General features: G+C 37.6%; 1 protein-coding gene across 4 annotated transcripts in view; it reads left to right on the forward strand.

Moving 5' to 3' along the window:
* The window catches only part of ARHGAP15 (Rho GTPase activating protein 15), a 332,136-nt gene that overhangs the window by 266,846 nt on the left and 51,119 nt on the right, over window positions 1-14,171 (forward strand). For all 4 annotated transcript variants that reach the window (XM_082763341.1, XM_082763342.1, XM_082763340.1 and 1 more), the window contains one exon: window positions 3,184-3,318. In XM_082763341.1, the coding sequence (XP_082619467.1) occupies window positions 3,184-3,318 (135 nt within the window). The remainder of the gene's footprint in view (window positions 1-3,183; window positions 3,319-14,171) is intronic.

Raw genomic sequence — 14,171 nt, forward strand, 5'->3', positions numbered from 1 at the left:
AACTGAGCTTTCTGTACTGCCTAGGTTGGTTTTTGTATTTTTTTTGTTTTGTTTTTAGCTGATCTTTCCTTAGCTGATCTTCTTCATTTCTGAACAAGGGTAACCTTACAATGATGTGTATAAAACAGAGGTGAACTTCTCCTTGGTTCAATGGCAGACGTTGCAAGTGCCATTAAAAATGTGGACTGCTGAAAAGACTGATTTACTAAGAATTAGAACCCATGCTTCCTTCACAAATGTATTGTACATTGATTTGTATTTTTTTTTAATAATAACCTTGACAGGTGCCTGCACTATTTTTTTTTTTTCCTTAGTGTGGTCTTTATATTTTCATCCTAAGTATTAGCATAAATTTTATGGGATTTTCTGGGCATATTTGTGTCTGTATCTAAGATATATGATATCAACTGGCAGTGATGGTTGAACTAATCAAATACTACTGACAAGTTAAAGCAAATTTTTAGGACTGTGAGATTTTGAGCGTCTTCCCAGATACAGTATCTCCTGACTGAAAGCAGTCCTTGACTGTCAAGTTTAAATATCAGATTTGAGACTTAATCTTTGTGTAAGCAAAACACCCCAATAAGAAATATGTCTGAGTAAAGCCAATAAGTCAGGTCCTCCCCTTAAACCTAGCCCAAAATGAGTGTGTGTGTTTGCTTATGGCCCTATTGCCTTGGTATGTGAGCAATTCCAACCAGTGGGAACCAAACGAGAGTCTTACACTGAATGGACTTCTATTTTCTTTTCCTTTTTTTTTTTTTTTTTTTTTTTTTGACTTGGCATTTGTTCCTCCTAGCAAACATTTTTAAAAACTCTCTTATAGCTAGAGGGAAAATTGACACCCTTTGCTTTCACGATGATACATTCCTAACACGTTTCCTTGAAGAGCTGGAAATGGTGCAAAAATCTGGTAAGATAAGTCTTTGCAAAGCCTTAGAAGTCAAGCATTCCACTTTAGACATTTAAGACAAATGCATGGCAAAAACAAGTTGTGTTTTTTTTTTCTTTTTCTTTTTTTTTAAGGTTTCTACTTAAAGTTCTGTGCCAAAGCTACAGTACTTATACATTTTCTAAATGTGTTTTAAGCAATAAGTTGTACAACATTTTTAGAACATGTGTTAAGCTATTTCTCTAAGAATGAAGCTCTTAACAAAACATAAGCACTCTGCATGAGATCTTAGCAGCAAAGTGCTTAAAAGATAAAGTAAGAATTGGTACCATGGGAAGAACACCAGCTGTAGAGCACACAGGTCCATTATGAGAAGTATGGTAGTGGGTAGGGAGAAAATGATTTAATCAGGAGTAAAACCAATTTTATTATAAGGGCACGCAGGGGGTGTGGCACCATAGTGAGAGGGACATTTCAAAATATCTGACAGATTTCAACAATGTGAAAACCCACCCTGTTCTTTAAAGTGACAGTAAACCCCATCAGGTCTCTCTTTTTGATGCTATTGTTAACAGTTGACTGTTTAAAGCTGGCCTGCTAAGTTGCTGTCGATCTAGTTCAATAGTGTGTGGCAAAATAAAAGGCTAATTGTTGAAATACGATCAATCAAATATGATCTCAGAGTCTAAAGAAGATCCCCTCTGCTAACTCATTTGAGATCAAATCATTACTTTTATGATTGAGGTAATGTGATGGGGGGAAAAAAAAAAACAAAAAACGCGAGACAACTAAATAAAATGCGCAAGTATGCCTTTGTTCCAGCTTTGTCTCACGTTACTCCAAGTTAAGGAATTGGGTCCATTCCTTTATTTGTATACGTTTCCCAAATCCAGAAATTTAAAAAGCCTTCAGTAATATTTATTACATAAAAGTTGAAAGATGTCTCCATTCCGAATAATATTTTTTCTGACCAAAAGTAAACTCTATAGTGAGAAAACTATTGCATTGAAGTACCAGGGATCTGGAGTTGTGGGTGTCCATGTGTCTCCAATAATTTTACCATTTTGTTTAACAACAGTTCACTAAAGAGGCTGCTCTTGAAGCCAACTGAATTGCTAAACATGAAAATTCAGTGACATTTAGTAAAACATTTCAGGATTATGTTGCTTCAAATTAAATTTGTACAGTAGTTTTCATGGTTGGCCCTTGATTTACATTCAGACAGAAATTTTCTAAAAATGAGAGTCACAGCACATGTATAAAAAGCGAATTCCATTTTTGGAGCAGCAGAACTCGAAGAAAGTGTGTGTCATTTTAATTTGGTCTAATAAGGATTTACACTTTCTGAGAGTTTTATATGGATTATGATCTCATTGTTTATTCTGTTCTAATAGTATCACACTTCTAGAATAAAAAAGGAGAAAAATAGAATAATCATCCAATCTTGTTTTATTTTTTATTAGAAACTCTATTTTAGCATTTAGTTTCTTTTATATTTAAATTCCTTAGCTCAGTCAAGCTTCAAAAGAAAACATTTTTTTGTTTGTTTGTAAAACAGTTTTGTAAGCACTTGTGGTTTGTCTTTAGTGTGTTATCATTTTTGACAGCTTTGCATAGCCTAGGTAGGCCAACAGGGGTCTGTCTAATATTGTTGCTGGGCAAATCTTCCTCCCAGAGATGAAAACCAAACAAAATATTTTTGAAGCAGTAAGAAGGAATTAATATCCTTTCTCTCACAGTACTCTATTCCTTGCTGACATTACATTCAGGCAAAAAAAGGAGAAAAGCGTTACCCATTATTCCCTTGTACATAGCAAGGCTAACACATGTAAAGCAATAACTCATTTTCTATTGCCATGTTTAGCATATGTCTCCTGTTGGCTCAGCAAGGCCTTTAGGCCGGTCCCTTGAGCCGGCCATCATTGGCAACTCTTAGCCCCTCGGCCTCAAAACCAAATAGCTTTGAATCATGTTGAGCTGTGATGCTAATTTTCATACTGATGCATTATGGGAATAAATGTATCTGACATACTGTGTCAATGGTACTGTCTCTTTGTGTCTCTTGTTTTTTGTTAGCTGCATTCCTACAGATGGTATTCCATTGAAAATGTTCTCTTCCTACAAAAAAAAAAAAAAAAGGGGGGGGGGGAAACATGCACAGCACCAAACCTCTAGGTGCAGAAGGCTGTTAACGGTTGCTGATGATAGTAGGCAAACATTAACATAATAATTAGTGTCTTGTAATTGTTTCATTAAAACCAGTTGTTCCATTTCTCCTCGTGTTTTCCCAGAAGAGAAGCTGAATTTGGACGACAGCCAGTGGGAGGACATCCACGTTGTCACCGGAGCACTCAAGATGTTTTTCAGAGAGCTGCCTGAGCCGCTGTTCCCATACTGCTTCTTTGAACAGTTTGTGGAGGCGATAAGTAAGTACATCAGATACAGTAGAAGCTAGTGAAATAGCCTGTTATATAAAAATAATAATAAACTTTAAAATGGAAGAACAGAGGCATCTCAAATCTGACTTACCTTCCATTATCCATGATCCTGTCTTTTTATTGTTGTTGATTGCATTTTACCTCCTACAGCATTTAGTTATTTAACTAGAGGAAAAAAATATCAAACTATTGAACTATAAATTTTATATATGCAATATTACCTCAGTGCCTAAAATGGTTTAGGAAAGGAATTAAAATGTGTATGTGCTCAAAATACGCTTGGATGATAATCTATATATCCCCAAACACAAGGAGAGACTAATAATTGTGAATTATGTTAGAAGGGGTTGTCGTTATGTTAATCAGAATGAAATGCATGTGTTTTGTTCCACAAGGTTGCAGACTCTTGCCTTACAGTGATCACAAAAAGAATGCAAAAACGATCGTGTTCTACTTTTCATATCTACCTTTGCTTCATTTTTTATTTTTTTAGAAGTCAGCAGGCAGCAGAAGTATTTTCAAAGTGCAAGGCACTTATTCTGTTACTTGTCTCTGGTTTATATGCTGCAAATCCTCTCTGTATTTAATATTTGCAGGTGCATTTTGTAAAACTGTAGCAGCTTGGAAAAATTTGCCTCAAAAACAGAGTGACTTGGGTTTTACTCCCCTTGAAACTGGGGAGGGGAGGGAAAGGGGGGAAGAGATAGCTTAAAGGGAAAGGGCCAAGTAGGAGTTTAATTAAAAGTCCAATAGAAAAAAAAAATGCCAGGAAAAAAAAAAAAAAAAAAAAAAAGAAAGAAACAATAAAGAATAAAGTACTTGGAGATCCGTTTTCTGAATGATGGGCATGCATATTTGCCATTACTGTTAATGAGAGCTGTGTGTGCACATGCGCAGCTGTCAGAGAATATGAAGCCCTTAATGTACGGCTCACTTTGATTTTATATTCATAAGAGTCTTTAGTTCAACTAAAGCTTTTCAAGACCCAGCATCAGATATAATGAGGTTAAATACATCTCACAAGATCTTTCCCTTCTCACTTATTTAGAGATGCAGCGCAGTTAAATACACAACGTAAAGAAACACATTACCTGGAAGTTTTCTCTTGTCAGCTCACTTCTCCATTCAAAGCACACAGAAACTACATGGAGAAGGTTCTCCCTCCAGCCTAAATTCCTATTGCACAGTCTCTGCCATGCTAAGATGGGCAAAATAATAAAGATCTTCTTACTGTTGAGCTTCAGTTTCTGCAATGCGTTAGGATAAAATGCCTTTTTGAAGCACCAGCATTTGAACATAGTCTTCAGGTGGTTCCCATCCACCAACTACCTCTTCTCAGAAAGGAAGAGACCTGGTGCGCTTAGAGGATGTGTTCAGTTCATGGGGCACAGCCTGGCATGCTGTTTGCACCTCTTCTTATGCACATTATTCCACAGTCAAGCATTTAATAATTTATCCTCTGCCTGTTTCACTTTCTCGTCCTGGTAATCCAGCTGGTCTTCTGGACCTAAATATAGTCTTTGTCCCCCCTTGTCTCTACTTCTCATTGCCCTTTGGAGTGAGCCTTGGCTCAGCCAACTCTGCTGTATTCTGAAGAACATTATCACGACACCATGACCTCATCCTTCATGCTATCTTCTGTTCTCACCCTCATGCTACCATCCAAGTTGGGGCAATATGAAATCTTTTGGTGGCCCAGTGGGGAGTATTTTGACAGTAAAAATAACAGGTAACCGATTAGAGACTTGTGAAATAGAGTTTGAAAGCATGTCGGGAAGAGACTCTCCCCTAAAGCATTAATATTCATGAGTGATAAATTAATGTCCCTTTCTGCTATTTGAACTATTATTAATTCTTATTATGATTTTGAGAGCCATTATACACATTGATAGACTAATGAACAGTCATTTATAGAAGGATTTTAAGACAGTTTATTCCTAGGAAGAAAATGCTAGTACTCTAAGACATTCTTTGCACTGTTTCAAATCCCTGATTCTTGTTGCTTTCTTTACGGCGCATCAGGGTGACTTCTACCTAATCCAACTGTCTAATGTAACCTACGATTTCCAATCAATCTTCTCTTTATCTGGCCTTTACTCCCATAGTATCTACAAATCCATATTCTTACCATCTCTACTTAAATAACATCTATAAACAACAATTAGGCATTTCCAGTGTTTTTGGAGCTCTTCTACATGTTAATAGTCCTGAGGCAAAAGAAAAAATCTCTTGTCTTCAATATCATTTCCATAGCAGCTGATTCTTCAGCTAGTTTGTGTTAATTGCTCTTCCTGAGCTGCTAGAAAATTGGTCTGTGCTGCACTGCTAGAAAATTTCTGCTTCAGGATGTTGTAAAAAAGAGGCTATTGTGTCTCTGTCTTTTCTGTCCATTCTTCCAAAATCAGTATTATTAGCATGTATTGCATGGGATGTGCAGTACGACTGGAATAAGCACTTAATATCACCAGAAATAAACCAACCTGAAGACTGCTAGGGAAAAGGTAATAATTAGGACACATTCCCACACTGCCTGGATGATTATATCCTTGGTCCAGCACTAAGCAATCCTCAGTCAGAGCCATACACTTGGTAAGTAAGATGAAGTTGTGTAAAAACCTGTAGTGGTTAGTAACAGTAAATCCCCTAATTCTTGGGGATTTAGTCATTTAGCTAGAAGTTTCTGGAGGAACAAGTACCTAAGAGGTGCCATGGTCTTCTTATGCTGATGCTATTTTAAAGATTATGTGAAAAATTCCATAGCAAGCTTAATATTACTTTTCCTGGATGATGCTATTTTAATTAACATCATTATTATGTGCATAGGAATAAAATATTACAGTCCTGTGTATTAGGCAAAGTGCTTGCTCTCTACCTTCAATTTCCCCTACAAATAAATTTAGATATGGCCATAATATTAGAACAATTTAGATATGGCCAGAATATTAGGAGATAATTCAGGGCATTATAGAATCTCAGAATTCTGCTTGCCAGGCTGAAGCTGGATAATTACTGTCCATATAGCTTATATCAGAGAATTTATAAATGATAAATGGAAGGCCACAAGACCTCTGACCTAATACTAATTTTGTTTCTTAGGATTTGGAAAGCAGGTTTTTCAAGGACTTTGTCTAATATATTACTGGCAAGTCATTTTGTGGTATTTTGGATGAAATATGCACTTCTGAAGTGTGCCCAAATGCTGCTATGAAGTCAGGTTCAGCCACACTTAAATTACTTAGCACCGCAAATAGTTCTATTGATTTTCTGCAAGATCAACAGACGTGGTTCAACAGATTGTCTGCAAGTAAAATTGTGCTTCATGTGAGTAAGGTGGTAGAAGTGCCAATAACTGAAACACTTAATCACCTTATTTGCAGAATTCAATCTGTATGGCCATGCAAACTTCTGTGAGAACTTCAGCCACTGAAATAAATTAAAAAAAAAAAAAAAGCTACCCCAAAAAACTGTTAAAAATATTAGCAGGTAAATGTGTTAGCTGCTTATGAATGTTTAATTTAATTGAACAAGTTTTCTTCAGACGTCTCAGGCAGAAGACATGAAAAAAAAAGAATTGTCTACTACTTTAGACATTATGATGTCCTCTGCAATTATGACTGATATCCACTGTATAAAATAAACGGGAAAATTCAACATGGAAAATATTCAAGTGCTGACTAGTCATTCCAGATCTGTTCAGCTGGAGAAAGCTGTATAGGCAATTCATCTGTCCAACTGCAGTTAAAAAAAAAATAATAATCCAAACTGATATTCCATAAAGGAAAATTCCACCAGGTTCCCAAAGCTGCAACATCTGTCTCTGGTTTGAAAGCCCTGAATTCAGATCTTTGATTTTGTCTGCAAACAGGTTGGAAAAATTACTACATTGGAAAGATTTTTTTCAGTGAGGTCTAATGATTACACCTTTATTTCAATTCCTTATCTATAATATAAATTTAATAGCTGTCATGTAAGTATTGTAGATAAATAGGTTATTTATCGTTTAAAACACACATGCACACAAGTGTAAATATATATGCATATACTCTAAATAGAAGCCTTTTACCAAAATGATGCTTCCACAGACAGTTTGCTGAATGAAGGTATCTGTTACTCCTGTGAGCTTCCTAGCTAAGACAGATGAACATAGTAGTGAGATTACTAAAAATGAAAGGTTGCAAAATCTCATTCACAGGACCAGCCCTCCCCAGACACTTTGGCAAAGAAACCCCCATCTCTGGAGCTCAAGCTTTTTGGCCCTAGCAGAAAACTAAACATTTCTCTGCATGGGGAGCAGTAGAGTGATAGGCACCTAAAATCCTTCCAAGGACACAACTGCAGCACCTTCACAGTTAGATGGGAGATAATAAGGTTTTTAGAATTATAATGGTGATTAATTTAAATGCCTAGAAACTGCCAAAGGCCCACATTAGAAACACTTTTTATTTTTTCAAGATCTGGATTTATTTATTTATTTATTTATTTTGGTTATTCTACTAGATTATTAACACTTTTTTCAAGTGATTTCACACATATCCTTTTGATATATCAATTAAGGTCTCCTGCTGTATGCTAAGCAGAATTCACAATGTCGTTCCTATCAATCTTATAATGTTTTTTGCTACCCTATTATACAGAGACTGAGGAAAATGGTTAGTTAGTATCTTACATATGACAGAGTTTTATAACTCTTTGGGTTATTGAAAGATGTTAGATATTAAGTTTATTACAGTTCTCATGGTATGAGATACTGGTCTTCACTGGTCCTGCCCAGCCCACAAAGGACCTACTAAACACAGTGATAAAAGCAAGAAATGTTTCTTTCATTAGAACAGGAGGCTGTTTTTTTAACCCACAAAAGCTATCACTGCTATGAGGAGACATCAGACCCCTCCATGTCAGTCAGTTGTCTTCATCTCCAGGGTGGCTGGCATCAGGAGAAGGGTTTGCTTTGAGCTTGGGCTCTGCTCTGGATTCATACCCCCCCAAACCTGCTGCATGTGCAGCCCGAGGCGATGTGGTGCAGAAACTCATGTCTATTCAGGCAACGATCACACTTCGGTCTGCAGCAGGCCACCACGAAATTTGCACTGAATAATGCAACTGTTGAGGAGTTTGCATGGAAGCAGCCTCCATCCAAATCAGACAAAAAGTTGTGTCAGGAGGCAATAAACAAATCCAGTCATCGATACATAATCATGATCAAAGAACAGAGCTACATTCATTGAAAACGTGGTGTAGCCAGGACCTGCTCTGAACCACTATGCAGTGTTATGAAAATAGTAGCTGGGAAACAGAAAGGAAGTAAATACATTCATTTATTCTGACAGTCATAACATCCTTGTATCATCTTGGTGGAAAGTTACAGAAGATGTCTAAAGAAATTTTCAAAAGCCATCTAAAGAAACCTCACTCGAGGCTTACAAAGAACAAGGCTCAAGGCCAACTCGTCTTGGAAAGACAAGTCAGCATATTGCACTGTAAGAAATCCATGACAGTCTCTTAACATCATCACGTAATAGGTTCCTGAGAAACCAAATCTTATCAGTCTCTGGCATTATGCAAATTTCTGTCATAATCTCAATCTGTGGGCTTCGAGTCCTAATCAAACTGCCTTCAGCTTCGCAGTTGGCGAGCCTCCTATTGAAATTGTTTTCCTAGCCTTCTTTTACTTGTTCAAGGAAGTTCTGGGGCTTGGCATGGCACCAGAAAGCCTCAATTTCATGTGAACATGGTGATTAGTAAACAAACCCAAGGTCACCACAATAAATCTCACATGATAAATCATATTTATACCTTTTGGGTCAAATCAGAAGACAGTAGAGGTCTAGAAACTAAACATGAACAGTACTATAACAACAAAAAACAGTGTAGAAACAAGAAGTATTCAAAAGTTGGGGCACAACTCATATTTCTTCAAATAAAGCAATATATATATATATATATATATTTTATGGATAGGATAGTCTCAGGTATATCCATCCATGGAAATATATAAATATTCCACAAGAGGGTGTATAAACTGCCTGCAAGTACATTTAAACTTCTTCCCACCCATTGAAGCCACCATGCTCTAGCGTGGTCTCCACTCAGACTGGAGGCAGAAAGAAAGCACACCTGCACCAAGGATGCAAATGGAGGCTGACGTATTTGTAATAGCAGCAGGCTGGTAACACGAGAGGTTCACTCCAGGCCTTTTGTTCCCAAGAGGTGTCAAGGAACAAGATGCCCCAGTAACCTCCTGGCTCTCCTTTGGTGACCTTCCCTTCACAGTTGCAAACTGTTTTTACTCAGCAGCATTTTTAAATAGATCTTTCCAGGTCTGGAAGCAACCGCTTTAGAATAAAAAATTGGAGGGCATGTCTATGAATAGATTTGTTTTTTGAGGTGGAAAATAGCCCAACATGTTCAGAAATAAAGGGCATGGATAGAAAATACACGGACAGAACATTTACTTTTTTTGTTTGTTTGTTTTTTCTTTTTTTCCTTTTCCCCACATGGAAATTTATAAACAAGTTATTTGAAGAAAAAATAAAAGAAAAACTACATATGGTGGTTTAGCTTCTCTGCAGGGCTTTGCTCTGTGAAGAATGCCGAGATAATACCTGCCGATAGGGAACCTGACTCTAAGTTGACTTTGATGATTTTTTTTAAACATAAGAATCTACCTATAAAAAGATATATGTTGTAATATTTACTAAATCTTCTCTTCTGCTAGCACACAATTCTGTTGTGCTACAAAAAGCACTTCATAAAACTCTTAGATGAGTTTTACGTAAGACAAAGTTCCAGTGACACTATCAAATCAATTAATTTACCTTTAGAGAAAAAGAGGGGAATCTCACCAAAAGGGTTACATCAATGATGAAAATTGCCTTAAAATTAATGCAACAGAAAAACTATGTGATTTGTTCTTATAAATATATGGTGGAGGCTGTAAAATCCTCATAAAAGAAAAGGAATAAGTTTTAAAAGAATTTGTATTTGAATGTTGCTGTCATGCAAAGTTTGCACAGCAGGGACATACTCTCTGCAATTTAGTCTTTTTTCTTATTATAGTTATAATTTTTTTAGCATAGTGGAAATTTTATTGCGGATGCCTGGCCTGTCTCTTAACTCATGCTAATTATATTCATAATTAAATGTTAGACAAGAATTGACTAGGCCAACTGGCTTGCACAGGTGTTTGTTGTATGAATGGTTTAATGCTTACACAATAAATTGTTGGATCTGAATCTGTAGTAATCTGCTCAGTGAGAACTTTTTGCACAAACTTTGCTGTACACAGTAGGTCCAGAGTAGTGCTTTGAAACCAGTACTTGAAAATAGCATTTATTAGACAGCATTATGTCCAAACTGAGGATTATCCATGATTGCACAAGTACTAACAAAGCTAAAAGATTTTTCTGGACTCTTACCTGCCATGGGACAATGGTGATCAAAGCATTAGTGCTTAAGGGAGAAGTCACTGGATGCTGGGTGGAATTATCATTTGTGAAGCAGTGTGTCTCGCTACAATTTGAAAAAAAAAAATGTTTACATCTGTAAATGATAGCCAGATTAATCACTGAGGCTCCAGTACCTCTCTGTTGGGTTTACACTGACTGCCAGTTGACAGAGTGCAGAACCAAAAAATTGCAAATGGAAAAAGACATGAGTTTCAGTTTGCTCCTCTTTTACTTTTGGGGCACAAAAAATAGAGTGTATTTGCATAATTTAAATTTGATCTGTGATTAAGAGAATCTTTTTGTAGTAGAAAGAAAGGGCAGAAGCAAAAAGCGAGCCAACTTGATAGTTCATAAGTAGGTTAGCATAGGAGAAGCTCATGGAGAAAACCACGAAGGAGAGAACCGTGAAAGAGAAGACAGAGAAATTGAGATATCCAAGAAATAACATGGTTCAGGCAGATAGGAGGAGAAAAAAGAGAGAGAGGAAGAGCTGTTTAGTGGCTGTGACAAGATCTCTGTAACCTGGAGCATTTGCGGGAGGCAGGGGGAGAGGAACTTCTCATGGAGGTTAACTGGAGCTCTTGACAAAGTGAGAATTGGCACTCTGGGTTTGAGGGGAAAAATGTTCATCAGGCTTGTGAGTGAAGCTTCCACTCAGGGAAAGTAATAACAGGAGGAGAAGCAGCCTATAATGCCCCAGTTACACAATTTCAGAAGTGCAAAAATGGAAGAGAAGAGGGGGGGAAAGTGGAAAGAGAAGACCAGGAAGGGAGAGAAAAGAAGAGCCTTCAAGAGCAAGAGAAGGGGATGCTGAAAGTCATCACCTCCAGTTCCATGCCATCTTCCTTTTTCCTTACACCTACTTACTATCTAAAAGTTGCTGCCTTCTAATGCCATACATCTCTGTGTGCTGGCTTGTTGGGTCTGAACCAGCAGAGAAGCAGGCATGATAAGCAGTCTTGGTGGTGGCAGTTGTTTCTTGGCCTTTGTTACATGGGTACTTGAAGATGTGGCTAAAGGAAAGTACATTTACCCCGCAGAAGGAATAACGGCAAATGGTGTTTATTGTGATAATGTATGGTGTGCTGTGGAAAATCTAAAAACACAGTAAGTGTGGACTTTGGGTACATCTGTGATACTCAGAGTAGACCCTAACTTTATGGAGTTGAATCCTGAATACACTTTTATGCATACTGAATGCTTCAAGCAGCTTGGGCCCCTGGTCCCCTCTCAAGGGACTGTTACCTCCCTTAGGGTTCTCCAACTCCAGTATGCTCCAACCACTGACATCAGACTTTTAATTTTGGATATTTCTCCTCTTTATGGGACCTGAAGTTCTGGCAGGTAAAACCAGCCATGAAACGTGCCTTGACATGGAGCATCACTTTGCAGTTTTACAAAATGTTCCTTTATAATGACAGAAAGCGTCCATAGTGGCATGGTATCAGGGAAGAAACTTTGCAACTTCAGAGAAGACTCCTGATAATAGTGCATTAAATAAACTAGAAGAAAATACATGGCTTTAGCCTTTACATTTAGGACCATGGCAAATCTTTGAGTGAGAATCTAGTAGAAATACATCTGAGTAGTATGGACCTGCTCCAACAGCACTTTTGCAACCTGAGAGCAGGAGTTGCTCAGATAGGAGTTACAGTTGATAATTCTTTCTGGAAATGGTCTGAAAATGACATGGAGAAAGAATAAAATTAAATGTTTTATAAATTCCACAAAGTAGGCAGACACAGAATCAAGTCATGAATGGTCAAAGAAAATATCCTCTCAGTTTACCACAATAGCACACATACAATGTTGGAAAAGGAAAACACCACATTGCTAAAGGGGATGATAAAGCAAAATGATATGACAAGCATAACAGCAATAGGGCTACCCACAGAATTCCTACTGATGACACAGGATTAGAGACAAATGTTAAGTCATGGGTTAAAATCAGGCACAGGTTGTTTGGGGTGTAAGTCTGATTTCCCAGTCCCTGACAACATCACCTTGCAGCAGCTATTGACACAGCCCTGGCTTCCCAACCTCACCATTTTGGGAGAAGTTGTGCCTGCCATGGGAAGTACGGCTGCAACTGAAACACTCTGTAAAAGTCATGACGTCTGAATGTGAGGGTAGGCTTGTGTTCTTACTGAGGCTGGGCCAGAGTTCAAAGTTAATATGATTTATAATGTCTCTTGAGGGACACAAATTGTGAAAGTAGTAGTACTGGAAAAACGGGCAATGTGGCTACGGAAAAGCATCTTTAGCAGCTGGACTCCACCAGCTGTACCAGATAACAGCTAAAAAGAGGGGTCAAGCAAAGCAAGAAATAGTGTGGGAATGGAAGAATGGAGTAGCATTCACATCCTCCCCCAAAAATGGTGTGCAGAGCTGAGGCAACCTATGGCAGAAAAAACTCAGTGAACAAGAATTTCATCTTTAAGGATGCTGCCTTGAAGGATGCTGCCTTGGACACAGAAATTTTTCTGCAATCCACTGCCTTGTGCTTATAGTACAGGTATTGAATTTGAAATGCCCACATCTTTAAAGTAAAATGCAATTTGTCTTGCTTCCGGGAGAGTCAAACTGCTCCCTTTGACTCCCTTCTATATAAAATTCATTAGCCTGTTAACCCGTTTGACTCAGAGAGAATATTGTTACATTTTGACCAAAGCACTAATGCCTTAATTGCCTGGGAAGGTAGTATATCACACAGATAATCTCACTAAGATCAGGAGCACAATCTAATTCACAGACAGCTCATGGTCTGACTCATTCACTGTTAAACACTTTTGAGTGATAGAGTTGCACTGGGAAAAAGATCCTAGTGAGGCACAAAACCTCTTCACCTAGGTATGCTTAAATTGTTAGAAAAGCAAACTTGTGTTCAGCACTCAGAAAAAAGTAAGTTGTGAAGCAGCCACAAAGGTGGGACACTTGAAAAACTATAATTGAGAAGTGGAGATATTCTTAAACTCTTAGAAAATATCTGGTGTGTTTTTCTTTCTTTTTCTCTCTTTTTTTTTTCCTTTTTTTTTTTTCCTTTTTCTTTTTCTTTTTCACATTTTTTTTCTTTTCCTTTCATCTTCTTTTCCTTTCTGTTTCCCTTTTATTCCTCTTTTTTTTTTTTTTTTTTTTTTTTTCTATAAAAAACAAACAGGAAGAAGCAGGAAGGGCTGCCTGGCAGGCAGGTTTATATACGCTTCTGCAGCTCTCACTCCAGGCTATCAAGTGCCACTTTTAGAATACCCTCTTCCTTGACTCATGTTTGATTTGCATCTGTGTGTTCACATGCAGCCAGAACTAGCCCATGCTCTCTGCAGCTGAGTTCATTGCTTGTTTTTCTTTACAATGCAGATCAGGGCACCTGATGAGCTACATTCCTGCTTGTAAGCTGAA

This window comes from Aythya marila, assembly GCF_965140915.1.
Source record: "Aythya marila genome assembly, chromosome: 6".
Lineage (NCBI taxonomy): Eukaryota > Metazoa > Chordata > Aves > Anseriformes > Anatidae > Aythya > Aythya marila.